This window comes from Vicia villosa, unplaced genomic scaffold, assembly GCF_029867415.1.
Source record: "Vicia villosa cultivar HV-30 ecotype Madison, WI unplaced genomic scaffold, Vvil1.0 ctg.000168F_1_1, whole genome shotgun sequence".
NCBI lineage: Eukaryota > Viridiplantae > Streptophyta > Magnoliopsida > Fabales > Fabaceae > Vicia > Vicia villosa.
Genome location: NW_026705049.1, coordinates 654057 through 668584, shown reverse-complemented (window position 1 = coordinate 668584; position 14528 = coordinate 654057). Strand labels below are relative to the sequence as shown.

General features: G+C 32.6%; 2 protein-coding genes across 2 annotated transcripts; both read left to right on the top strand.

Annotated features, from left to right (window-relative positions):
• Positions 1–990: 990 nt before the first annotated feature.
• On the top strand, positions 991–9687 carry LOC131624908 (probable leucine-rich repeat receptor-like serine/threonine-protein kinase At3g14840). Its single transcript, XM_058895833.1, has 24 exons — positions 991–1476; positions 1556–1730; positions 2347–2418; positions 2518–2586; positions 2734–2805; positions 2885–2956; positions 3064–3135; positions 3669–3740; positions 3839–3910; positions 4008–4079; positions 4258–4329; positions 4550–4621; positions 4842–4904; positions 5784–5849; positions 5940–5975; positions 6085–6125; positions 6265–6641; positions 6747–6942; positions 7028–7174; positions 7468–7586; positions 7703–7913; positions 8012–8261; positions 8447–8597; positions 8935–9687. Exons 1-24 carry the CDS (start codon positions 1386–1388, stop codon positions 9313–9315), a joined length of 3021 nt encoding a protein of 1006 aa, XP_058751816.1. The 5' UTR covers positions 991–1385; the 3' UTR covers positions 9316–9687.
• A 1880-nt stretch (positions 9688–11567) lies between these two features.
• Positions 11568–14528, top strand: LOC131624900 (large ribosomal subunit protein uL13c-like). Its single transcript, XM_058895821.1, has 4 exons — positions 11568–11897; positions 12132–12317; positions 13962–14132; positions 14216–14528. Exons 1-4 carry the CDS (start codon positions 11646–11648, stop codon positions 14330–14332), a joined length of 726 nt encoding a protein of 241 aa, XP_058751804.1. The 5' UTR covers positions 11568–11645; the 3' UTR covers positions 14333–14528.

The following is a 14528-nucleotide window of genomic DNA, read 5'->3' as shown; positions in this document are numbered from 1 at the left end:
ATGTATGTATGTATGTATGTATGTATGTATGTATGTATGTATGTATGTATGTATGTATGTATGTATGTATGTATGTATGTGTATAGAACTATGGTGGTGAAAATTGAATCGAAAGTAAAATGATTTTTTGTTTGAATTTATGCTTACTCGCGCGGGACGCTGAAGGAAGTTTTTATGTTCGTGATATCTAGTAGTGTAGTATATGTGATCGAATCAGTGTATATTACAATTTGAAATTAATAATGGAAAATTGTGAGTTGACTTAGGATCAGTTATCAAAGTTGGTTATTTTAGAGGAAAATTTTTGGAGGGTTGCGTCTATATTTTAAAATGTGTGATTGATCATGCATATTTTTCTACTATTGTACTTAGACAATTCTATAATTTAATTTATTATTTTTACTATTTTAGTGTGTTTTTCTATTTAAGTTTATTTCTACCTTTAATTTAAATTCGTACTTTATTTTTCAGTTTAAACGGTAAATTGATATCTTCTCAGTGTGCAAACCATAACTTGAACTATAGGAATCGAATTGACGTATTCTAATATTTTTTTGAAAGCTAAGATGATAAGCTACAACTTTCATGTTGATGTTGAAGCGATATCGAAATTGAACCGAAACTAAAAATGAAAAATATTTGGAACAAATTTATTTTTTAAAATTAAAAAATAGTTTACTGCTTCGGTTTCTAAAAAATTGTCTTTTAACGATTCGAAATTTCGAAACGGCATACCAAACCAATGATTTTAGTTCGGTTTGGTTCTTAGTAAATTGAAACAGTTCGGTTCAATTCGAGTGATTTTTTACTATAATTTAATTTGATTCTGTTTAATTTTATCAAAAACTGTACCATGAAACCCTAATTTAATTGTTTTAAACATTACACATGTCATAGCTATAAGAAGTGTGAGATTAAATCTACCCGTTTAAATTCAATATAATGAAGTGTTGGAGATTGCAATAAAGATTAAACAATATGGAAATTCCAACACACATGAAAATAAAGTTGATGATGAATCTCACACTGAAATTATATTTTTTGAGAGTTGTTAGTTGATATGTTTACCGGTTAAAATTATACTAATTTAAAGTTAGTGTAAGTTATAACTATTGAGAAATGGAAATGTCAAGCAACTTTTAACTATTGATGTTCAAGGTCGGCTGACAGAAAGCGAAATGATAAGTGTTTGTCAATTGTCATATCCACCAACCATTCAGCCGAGTTTATCATTCAACTAGTAAATTACTAGTGATTTGCATTTCTCCAAACTACTTTCCCACCATTTTTATTAGTTACACAAACATTCATACATTTTTCTCCACTTGTTCCCAAATAGAAAAAGGGATTTCAGTTACTGTGGGTTACCTTATTCATTAGTAACAATGACTTTGTTTTTCTTCTTCCCTCTCTTTTTACTCCTTCCTTTCTTCTTTGATTCATTTTCTCTAGGAGCCACTCTTCAGCAAGATGAAGGTACATACATATTCATATCATCATGTATTATCCATATCGCATGCTTTTATTGTTCTAATTTTTTGTTTAATTATTTCAGTGAAAGCTTTGATAGACATAGGCAAAACACTTGGGAAGAATGATTGGAACTTCAGCGTAGATCCATGTAGTGGACAGAACAACTGGATATCGTCAACTCAATTACAAGGTTCTGAAAATGCTGTTACCTGCAATTGCTCTTTTCAAAATAACACTCTCTGCCATGTTGTTAGCGTGTACGCACACTCTTCCTCTTTCTTACTCTCCATTATCTATATTATCTATATTATTATTATTTTTTTAATTTTGTTAATGTTCGTAGTATTTTATTTATATTCAGTTAGTATTTTTTATAGAGACTAAAACATATTTAACTCATATATCAAAACAAATTCTTATCAAATCACTTTCATTAGTTCACCAAATATATTTTTTGTAAGCAAACAAAATTATAATAAATAAAAAAATTGAAACATAAAACGTGACCAACAACCACATATATTATTTTTTAATTGTTATTTTTAAACTTTTTTTATATATATATCAAAAAAAGCTAATTATTATGGTTACTTTTTATATAATATTTGATTTTTTCCTCTAAAATAAATAATTAGAGATAATTTTGACAAAAATGAAATTAATGTGACAATTAAAAAAGAAAAAAAAATTATTCTAAATTTCACAGAAATTTAGAATAGAAAAGAAAGAAGAGTAGAGAAGTAATAACCAACGTTGAGAAGAGGGGATTCCTCCCTGATGATTCTAAGACATACGATCGTAAAAAAACCACCTTCATACAATTATTTTTAAGTTTTGACCTCTAACAAAATTAATGGTGTAATGGGCTTACAGTGTCCTCAAAGCACAAAACCTTTCCGGTACTCTTCCACCTGATTTTGTGAGGTTGCCTTTTCTCCAAGAAATGTATGTCACACTCAAAACTTATACTCTTTTTAATTATAAGGTTTTTTTGGTTAACTTTTATCGTATTATTTGATGATTTCTTATTTGTTTTTGGTGCAGTGACCTTACACTCAACTATCTTAATGGTACAATTCCTAAAGAATGGGCTACATTAAGTCTTGTAAACATGTAATACATATGGTTCTTTCTCTCTTAGGCTTGTTCTTTATTTTTTTCCAAATCATGTATGTGTGCATTATAATTTGAGACTGTTAAGTGGGTTTTGTTTTATATTTCTTACCCCAGTTTTTTTATTCGTATTTTGTTTTGGTTCAGTTCCTTGAATGGAAATCGTCTATCTGGTTCAATTCCAAGGGAGTTTGGAAACATCATCACTCTTAAAAGCTTGTAAGTATTTTGTATAAGAATTTTTCCCATTTCAATTATTTGTTGTAAAATTTTGAGAAACTTTACTTTAACTGGATAGGGTATTGGAGTCCAACCAATTATCTAGAAATCTTCCTCCTGAACTCGGGAGTCTTCCCCGGCTTGAAAGACTGTAAGGCTTTTATATGATTTTTGTTATAAGACATTGGTCTAGCGATGCTATTTTGATTGATATTTGATGCATGTTAATTGACTTCAATTTATTCTTTGGTGCTGCAGGCTTCTTTCCTCCAACAACTTCACTGGAGTGTTGCCTGCAACATTTGCAAATCTCACTGCATTGAAGCAATTGTAAGTATCTTACTTTAATTAATGCTAGATTTCATTGCTATGTAGCACCAACACTTTATAATGAAAGCATGTGCGTTTGATAGAACACCTAGGCTTATTCTAGAAGAAAGTGGGGCCAACGGAAGTTAGCCAGTGAGGTGTCATGAGCCATGTGATGCTGTGAGTGAGATGAATGGGGGGCAAAGAGAGGCATTCTGATATATTGTTAGATTTGGTTAGGAGAGTTTTCTGTGGTCAGGGCCACTGTGCTCGGGTAGGAGTGTTACACTCTGGTTTATCTTTCTGTTTTGTATAGCTTCATGCCCAATGATTTCCATAAATAATATTCAATTTTTTTCTTCCATTAAATTTGTGAGTTCCATCAGTGTCCAAATATCTGATACTCCTATGACATTGACACTTGTAGTTACATTCAAACACTTTCGTATTCTCAATTTACTTCTAAGTATCTATGTGTTAATGCCTATGCTTCGTAGCTGCATTGTGTTATAACTTCCAAGCCGATAATTTCCTATATTTGTTGCTTAATGCAGCCGAATTGGTGACAGTCAATTCTCTGGTGCCATACCCAACTTTATACAGAGCTGGAAAAATCTTGAGATGCTGTGTGATTCTTTTTCTCCTCTCCTGTCACAAACTTTAGTTTCTGTTAAGTTGTTTTACTATTTTGTTGTTATTTTATTTGAAGCAATTGTATTCACAGGGTGATCCGAGGGAGTGGTTTGAGCGGGCCAATTCCTTCTGGAATTTCATTTTTGAAAAACCTCACTGACTTGTAAGTATGACGTGCACACACTACACAAACAAATGTTTTAGAGCATTCTTTTTCTTTGTGATTAACTGATTAACTATGCTTAAAATGTGATACCCAGGGTTATTACTGACTTGAATGGGTCTGATTCACCATTTCCACAACTTGAAAATATGTCAAAGCTGTCAAAATTGTAAGTTAACTAAACTACTCTCGTTATATTTATTATTCTTATCGCTGATTTAATATACTCAATCAAGCTTTGTTGTGGGTAGGCTACATACATCAAACCATATCGTATCGTCCTATCATAAAACAAAATAAGGATTATTTGCTGCAAAAATATTTATATATAGTCTAACTGTTTCCAGAGTGTTGAGAAGTTGCTATATCATTGGAGCAATGCCTAAAGATCTTGGAAAGTTAACTAATCTGAAAGTGATGTAAGTACTGTTATACTTCTTTCCATTTTGTTTGATTGATATAATGATAACTCAAATTTTATTTCAGACTTTTTAAACATGCTTAAGAACTTGGATTCTGTATCTTGCTTTTTATACCAGTTGATTCAATGAAGCACTATGACATGCTTCTTTTGTTCACCATTTCATGTCAAATTTTTTACTCTCTCTAAAAATAACTTACTCTGAATACCCCTTTCAGAGACCTCAGCAACAACAAATTGAGTGGACCGATCCCTGAGAGCTTCGGTGATCTACACAACATGTATTTGCTGTAAGAATTTTTTTTGCTGCTTCTGCTTTGAGAACTTATAATTGTGGATACTACATTCTAGTTTTTCTTTGTATCTGGGTGTGTTAATTTTATATCACTTGAAAGGTATGAATTCTAGAACGATTAAATTGAGCTTCTTTCCTTGGAGATATATCAGTAATGATGTAACACCTATTTATTTGAATTTTACGGATTAACTTTTTAATGTTGATTTCATTAGATTTTTATCTGGGAATCAGTTGACGGGGTCGCTGCCTGACTGGATAGATAAACCAGACTCTGTGTAAGTGGTCTCTTTTTATGCTATTTAATAAAATGTGAAATTTCTCTGTTTTTTCATTTTAAGAACTGTGTAGCTTTAGCTTCATGTGTGTGCACAACACCTTATCTCATATTTTTCATGAGGTTAGCATTTTGTATTCAATAGAAAAAATGTTAACACCATTCATGTTTGTACTATAAACAAATAAAAATGTGAAGGTGTTTAGATATTTTTAAAGAATAAAAATTAAATTATCATTGAACCATTCAATTTGGTTTTATATTTGTATATTTACAGAGTTAGGGAAAAAAGACATAGCAGTGGAAATTTCTATGAATCTTATTTATAACAAGAACTGAGTTGTATAGTTTACAGCTGTAGTACAACTATATAAAATTAACAAATTTTATTTTTAGTCTCTGTAAAAACATACCGTTGATTTTAATCACGGTCTTAAAAAAAGGTCCGTTATTGCGATTCAAACTGTGACAAAATGGTATTGGCATTTTCCCTTTACAACAGAGTGAAAATAAAATCACACTGAAATAGTCACGACCAAATGCTGTTACAACAGCAGTGAAACACTGTTACAGCCATGACATAATGACATTCATAAAGTTAAACAGAATCTCGGTTTTTAGTACATATCTGAACATAAATTACATAACTTCATCTCTCTTTAGCTTTTTCTCACTCTCTAAACTTGAGATTTGTTCTCTCACCTCTGGTTGTCTCTTTGTATGATTCATTGTTTCGTTAGGTCCATTTACTTTTAACATCTTATGATAGTGGAAAACAAATTTTAATTTAAATTATTATACATTATATGATAATACAAATAATTTTAATGCACTGGCTCATCATCTAAGATTCTGAAACAATTGTTTAATCTTTATGCAGAGACTTGTCATATAATAACTTCACTATAACAAACTTTGAGCAGCAGGCTTGTCAACAAGGAACTGTGTAAGAGTCCTCACTTATGCAGCCTTTCAATTAATATACTTTGTTTTGTAATTTTATGACGTGACCCGAGTCAATTCCCATATGCCACAGGAACTTGTTTGCATCTTATTTGAAGGGAAACAGCTTGTAAGTTTTTTTTTCTCTAGTAATAAATAATTACCTATTTAGTTGTAAATAACTTGCATATGTTACTGAGTGCTAACTTGTTCTCCCCTACTATTTAAAATCTTCTCAGAGGAAATATTTCATGTTTGGAAAACTATCAATGTCCTAAAAGTAAGCTTACTCTTCATGGATTTCCTATAAACTGTTGATCATTATTTTATGTTTGAGGTAAAAGAAAAAATACCAATTATCCTTATATAACATTGATTGATTCCTCAAGCAGTTGCTAACCTATTTCTTCTTTTCCAAGCTTGGTACTCTCTCTATATAAATTGTGGTGGAAAGAGCGTAACATTTGGAAATCAGACATATGATGATGATTCAAATGACATGGGACAAGCAAGGTATCGTCAAATTGGAACAAACTGGGCACTTATAACTTCGGGTCATTTCTTTGATAGCGGCCGCGCTGACTACTACAAATGGTCTAATGCAACAAAGCTTTCTGTCATCGATGATCCTGAACTTTACATGGATGCACGTGTTTCTCCAAATTATCTAACTTATTATGGATTCTGCCTTGGAAATGGAAACTACACTGTGAATCTCCATTTTGCAGAAATAATGTTCAGTGATGATAAAACATTTAGCAGCATTGGAAGACGTGTATTTGACATCTACATCCAGGTGTATGTTTGTTTCATTTTACTACATGATACCAACCAAATTTTCTTAAAACCAAATTAGAAAATAAATTCAATACTTTATATTTAAAGGATTTATATATGGCAGAGAAAGTTAGTGGAGAAGGATTTTGATATTGCAAAAGAGGCAGGTGGAGTTGGTAAGGCAGTCATTAAAAGTTTTACTGCCGAGGTGACTAGTAATGCATTGGAGATCCGCTTATATTGGGCTGGGAAAGGAACAACTACTATCCCATTTGGATCAGTATATGGGCCTCTTATATCAGCTATATCAGTTGATCCTGGTTAGTTGTATTTTCCAAGATTTTATATTGTCTTCGATCACCTTTGTTGTCCATATAAAATCTGATGCACATATTAATCATGCAGACTTTACACCCCCGTCGGAAAATAATAGAAGCATACCTGTAGGAGTTGTGGCTGCCATTGTGGTTGCAGGAGCAATTGTTATCATCTTTGTAATTGGCATAATATGGTGGAAGGGATGTTTAACACAAAAGTGTTTAGGAGGGAGAGGTAATCAATGAGAAATTACTTCGACTGAAAATAATAGAACCGTTTGAATGAAATTATGGAAATGTTGTGCACACTAATGGGATTTGGCACGTGATGGATATGAATTGATTGTTTGAGTTTGAGACCTATTGTTAGTTATCTAATTATTTGACCTTCCTTCCTGCATAAACAATTTGCTAACTTCACTTAAATAATAGGATTCAGACGGTGAACAAAGTTATAGTAACGATTTCTAAAAAGTTCTATTTACATAATAAAGGATATCTCTGATATTGTTTACGTTGTATTTCCAGGGAAAAAGAGTCTTGCTTCACAAGGTGGCTTATTCACCTTACGGCAAATCAAAGTAGCAACAAACAACTTTGATGAATCCTTCAAGATTGGAGAAGGAGGATTTGGTCCGGTTTACAAGGTCTATTCTGTACAATTTGATATTATTGTTTCGTCATCACATGTTCTGTGTTCTGAGCTCAATAATAAGTTGTAATTGGGTTAATCATAAGTTTTATATTGTTCCACACAATGCAGGGTGTTCTTCCGGGTGGCACAATAGTAGCGATTAAGCAACTATCTTCTAAGTCAACACAAGGATCTCGAGAATTTATTAATGAGATAGGCATGATTTCTACGTTACAACACCCTAATCTTGTCAAGCTCTATGGCTTCTGTATGGAGGATGATCAGTTGTTGCTGATATATGAATACATGGAAAACAATAGCCTTGCTCATGCTTTATTTGGTAATTATTTAGTTTCTGTATCTGTAATCATTTATAATCTTCAACATTTCACATATATGATCACCAATAAAATGATATTGTTGTCGAATTTCAATTAGCCAAGAAAGAAGACCTAGAAAATCGTCAATCAAGATTGGACTGGAAAACCAGGATGAGGATTTGTATTGGTGTATCTAAAGGTTTAGCTTACCTTCACGGAGAGTCGAAAATAAAGATCATTCATAGGGACATCAAGGCCACTAATGTATTGCTAGATAAAGACCTCAACCCCAAGATATCTGATTTTGGTTTGGCAAAGCTCAATGAAGATGACAAAACCCACATGAACACAAGAGTAGCTGGCACTTAGTGAGTTCCCATACTTGATACTATCTTGTTATGATCTTTATTGAGTTTCCATACTTGAGAAAAAGAGTAATTGTGAAAATTGAAATCCTTGTCAAATATAAGTTGATCAACTTGCTATTGATATAAAAAACAGTTAAATTAAACATTATATATAAGTACTGTTTTGATTTATTTTCATGATGCAGTGGATACATGGCTCCTGAGTATGCAATGCATGGTTATTTGACGGAGAAAGTAGATGTTTATAGTTTTGGAATTGTTGTGTTGGAAATTGTTAGTGGAACCAACAACACCGTTAGCCATCCCCAGGAGGAATGCTTCTCTCTTCTTGATTGGGTAACTTATCTAGAATCATATGATTTCAGCACAGTCTAATTACTTTCATCTTTTGATTTGACACCATTGAATGAAAAAAATTTATTTAAAAATTCAACATGCCAGTTATGAAAACTGCTATATGATGTCTAGAATTGAAGCCATCATTCAATTACTGTGTTTTGTTAAACTATGGTGTTTGGCAAGGCAAATGTGATGAAATCTTTTTTCACAAAATCTCCAAGCTAGTGAACATGGCGAATTGAATCATCATTACATTTCATAAGTTTGTAGGAGCCGCACACTTGCCCTACTAAAACTATCAAAATTTCAAAATAACTGAATTGTACATTAACAGGTACACCTCTTGAAGGAAAAAGATAATCTAATGGAGCTCGTTGATCGGAGATTGGCTGGAGACTTCAAGAAAGAGGAGGTAACGACAATGATCAATGTGGCTCTTTTATGCACGAGTTTTTCTCCGTCGCTCAGGCCCTCCATGTCTTCAGTAGTAAGCATGCTTGAAGGAAGAACAAATGTTCAAGAAGTAGTGGCCGAATCAATTGAGGTATTGGATGATAAGAAGTATAAGGTGATGCAACAATACTACAAACAGAGAGGAGAAAGTAGCATAAGTGAAGCTCAAAGCATCGCAACAGATGAATCTAATGCCCTTATTTATGGTACAGATTCTTCATACTGGGAACCAAGAAATCAGCAAAACTATAAAACTATGTAACATTCTTTAGTGGGTAAGGGTGTTAAATTGTTCCTGGGTATTGAACTTTTGACCTCAATTTACACTATAGTCTAGAGAACTTAGGCTTGTGAAAATTTATACATAATAATGAAGTGTTGTTTTTTTGGTATAAGCAATGTTCGTATTAAAATAATTGATTCATACTAACTAAAAACATTTATAAGTAGAAGAATTTTTTTTCTTAAATATTCTTATTGTGAATTGTTGTATTTATATTTATAATAAATGCAGTGTATAAGATATTGAATTGCAAATAGTGTTAATTAAATATTTTGAGAGAGAGAGAGAGGGAGTAGTATATGCACCAGCATTTTATACTGTTAAGTGGTTACCATTAGCAGACTGAAACATTGTGGCTGTTTTCACTTTTGTTGTTTTTCAATTTTGAAAACATTGCCATTGAAAAAAAAATACCGAGTTGAGCTGTGGACTAAGTCGTTCTCCTTAAGACGTTTTGTGACACTGTCTAAAGTTATGTAAAGCAGTCACTCAACCACGCCGTCTCCTGGATAAAACAGTCAAGTTCTATATTGTACGACTACTACTTGTACGGTAGATAATTGATCTAAAAATACATCATCTGATGGTACAAAGTCCCGTTGGTTAAAACCACTCTTAGTATCTGGTATACAGACCTGTAGTAATTTCTCAAACAAGGAGAAATTCAAATAATTCTTCTAAAAGAATTTAATAATGGTCATTTGACCACTTAAAATAAATTCTCATACAAGTGAAATTCAAATAATTCTCCAAAGAAAAAATAACAAATTAATATTTGTAATTTCTCAATTCAAACGAGGAGAAATTAACATAATTCTTTAAAGAGAGTTCAAGAAAATATTCAAAAAATTCAACGAGTAAAAAGAAAGGGGGAGAAATTGGCGCTTCGATAATTCAAAAGACATAGAGTTATGAAAGTGAGGAAGAAAAAACTCAATAGAAGTTTTTTGTGTGTTTTGGAATGAAACAAGGAATTTCCTTATATAATGAAGTGAGCTTGTTAAGATATCTCACATAAGCAATGTGAGACTGAGAAATTTTTTTCAAGCCCACCGGTTGTTGTTCAGTGGGTTGGAAGTCAAACTGTCCCACAAGATGAAAGTCAACATAAAAAAAATCCATTTTAGAGAGAGATGTGCGAGGTAGAAATCAATATAGATATAAGGGACTACGAATAAAACCCTAGACATCAAACAAGCAACATTACATTATGCTACACTACCCTGCCAATACAGACAATCTGAACACCCGCCTACAATCTCTAAAATGAGAACCACAAAATTAGGAAAAACGACACATACCTCAATCGTTAAAATGCTTCGCTTATGCGTTCCTCTCCTTCGAATCCCTCTTCTCCCTTCTTCGTTCCTACTTGCGTATCTATCCTCATTCGTGCCCGAGTTCCCCTCGTTCCATCTACGTCCGTCCTTGTTTAGGGATTCATAGTCTTCGTCACTCCTTTCATTTCCTAGTTTGGGATTTAAGGATTTCACATCTCTCATTCCTTTATGCAGTCTAAAACAAAGTGATTTTAGAGAATTACTTAATGGTAAATAAAAAACCAATCTATGTCATCAACGTTACAACCATCTCACAAATGTTAATGTCAAATATTCATTTTTAGAATTAATATTTAAAAAAAAAAAAGTTAAAGGTGCAGATGTTAAGTAACTTAAAGGAGTGACTTGTTAATTTTTAAAATAAAAAAATAATCTTTAAAAATAAAATAACTTAAAAGATCTAATGTAATTTTGTTAATATATTAATATTTTTTTTTTAAAATAATAAATTATTAGTAGTTACTAATTATTAATATTATTTATGTTATCCTTAGAATTTGAATCATGGTCCTCTAAGGTGTTACTTATGTTATGTTAATGTTATTTTATATATTTTCAGAGTGTGCTCCTCTCAAAGACCTAAGTTCGAATCCTGCTAGGTGCTATCAATTTTTGTGTTGGACCAGTTCATTCTGACTTTAAACGGGTCCCGATAGTGGACGGTGACTCATTCTTGAATTAGTGGATCGCAAGGCCGGATATCAAGATTATATATATATATATATATAATAAAACAAAACAATGTATTCCATGATTTTTTTTAATTTTTAAAATTGAATAAAAACAAAAAATTTATTAGTAAAATAAGAAAATAAATGGTAAAAAAAAAAAAAAAAAAACTACCCGACTGGTAGCGTAATATCGTAACAAAAGTTCTCTTATCTCACTCTCCTTCTTCTACATTATCTTTCTCCCAACAAAAGGATAACAAGATAGACACAGCGCATAACACAGCGCGAGAGAGCAACAATGGCTTTACTGTGCGGTTCACCATCGGTTTCCTTCCCTTCATCTTCATTCACGTCTCACAAAATTGCAACCGCTAAATCTTCCTTTGTTGGCTCCCAATTGCCTCTTCCAACCCTCTCATTATCGTCTTCTTCTATTCGTAGCACCCATTTCTCTCCATCTTTCGTTGTTCGTTCTCAACTGGAAAATTCCGTGGTTGAACAAGATCCACGATTCATCACTGTTGAACCTGAGCCCCGATTTCAAGGCCCGGTAAAACTATAACCCCTTTTCTATCTCTTTCTTTTAATGTTGAAATTTCTTTAAATCTTTATAGTTCAGTGTTCACCTTAGTAAATTGACTCTGAATATGTAATTTTTAAGTTTAACTATTTCGATAGAACATTACGGTGGAAGTTGATCCATGTAGCCAGTCCACTTAGTGGGATAAGGTTTGGTTGTTGTTATGAGTTTGAAATCACTAACTGAACAAACTAATGATTGCAGGACATTTGGAACACGACGTGGTATCCAAAAGCTTCGGACCATGTCAACACAGAAAAAACATGGTATATTGTTGATGCTGAAGATAAAATTCTAGGAAGACTAGCATCAACAATTGCCAATTACATTCGAGGCAAAAATCTAGGGACTTTTACACCCAGTGTTGACATGGGTGCATTTGTAATTGTGGTATGTATTGTTCTGCATAAATTATTTGTCTTTTTATTTGCGATTGGAAATGGTAGTGATGTTTTTATGGTTTACTACTTCTACTAAGTAGTTTCATGTGATGTAGAAGTATGTTCAGAGTTCAATGTTGGCCAATATATGGTCTGGACATGTGTTTATAAGTGGGGACAATGCTCACCCTACAAGCCGATTTTATAGGGACGAGTTAGACCCAAACTCTATTTCTTAACAAAGTCATTTGCTACTTGGATATCTTTCTTGTTTACTTTTCTTTTGGTTTTAAATGGATGGAAAAGAGAGTAGATAGTTAACAAGCCTCTATGCAAGATGCACTATTTTGTAAGTTGAAGGAGTCATCAAATAGAGTTGAAAATCAAAGGATTTTGTTTAAATTTACTTATAATTGAACGGTACTTTTTGCATTTTAGTATTTACTTTTTGTGTTAGATCACCATGAATTGGCATAGAGGGTCCATGGGTGTCACATTTCCTCAAATTGTCATTATCCTTACGATAGAAATTAGTATTTATTTGGAAAGAAAAGAGTGATAAACCCCATTTGCAAATTCAAGGGGATGTGATGCCTCTCCTTCTGCTCAAAAGCCTTGTCACATTCCATGTTTATACCTGCCCCCTCTATTGCATTTAATTTAATTTCTGTTTGGACAATTACTGTTATTGAAGATTCCTTGTGATTCTACCCCTTCTCGATCTTACAAGAATAATTGGGTAGGATCTTCCTATCTTAGTTACAGTCTAATGTTTTATGATCTTGCTACCCTTTCCCGATCTTATGCAAGATCTCGATCTTGACAACCTTGATTCTAATATCTTTATACAACTCTTCCTCTTGCTATCCTAAATATTCTTAATATGTGGTTTACTAGCACATTCTTTGCATTTTTCTATTATAATGTCACATCTGACAGAAATTTGAATCACATTTCATATTTCTGTATGTACTCAACTTAGTGAATCTGTAGTTAATGCATTGATTTATTGCATGTCCTGAAAAGTCTTGATGAAGCAGGTCTTAATCTCGAGCAAAAAAGTACTCATTTTTTGGTCTTAAATATAAGCAAGTAGAACTTGCTTTCACTATATTTAATTAATGATGTCTACTCTTTAGTTAATGTAACTTTTTATTTTTTCAGTAAGTCTTTTATTCTCGTCAAACAAATTCCCATGAAAGACACTTTTGAGAAGCACTTATTTGTTATGAGTTCAAGTAGATTAATTAATTATACTTGGCTAAATTCCTTAATAATTGTAAAGTTTGTTATTTTTGCTTGATGCTTATAATCAATATCGGAGGGAGTATGTTTGAATGTTTCTCTTTTTATTTATCATACTGGAAAGCTGCATGTTAAGGACTCTTCTTCTTTTAACTTTCTATAGATTTTAAGTAAATTCATTATTCATTTGAAGTTTAGCTTTAATTATAGGCATGCTGAGGACTTATGACTTGCGGACAGTTTCCAATTTTCATGATAAATACTTGCTTTTGACATGAATGTCAATGTTTAGCAGCTCTACCCTTCCCTTGAAGTTTATGCTAGGAATATTGCCAATAACTTTTTGTTTTCTTACCAGAACTCTATTATTATTGTAATTGTAATTGTAATTGTAATTGGGGTTGTGTAGATAAATGCAGAAAAGGTTGCTGTAAGTGGGAAAAAGAGGACACAAAAGCTTTATCGGAGGCACTCAGGTCGACCTGGTGGTATGACAATTGAGACATTTGATCAGCTGCAGAAAAGAATTCCTGAAAGAATTATTGAACATGCTGTTCGTGGCATGCTTCCAAAAGGGAGGGTAAGTTGAACAATGTATATTCTAAGGAGGCTTCCTTATATTAATAATTGAATCTACATTAATCAATAGTTTTGTATACGCAGCTTGGCAGGACTCTATTCACACGGCTGAAGGTTTATAGCGGCCCAGATCATCCACATGAGGCGCAGCAGCCGATTGATTTGCCAATTAGGGATAAGAGAATACAGTTGCAGAGATAAAGTCAAAGATGTTGGATATGACAAACCATTCTTATCTATTTAACTGAACATGGAGCGTCTTGCATTAGCTGCTACTTGAATGTATTTCATTTGATGTTTATATTGTCTGTAGGTGTATCCAATGTCTATTGTCAAACTGTAAGGATTTTCCTTTTGTACCTTTGAATGTGAAGAAGGCATATAACATTTTTTGACA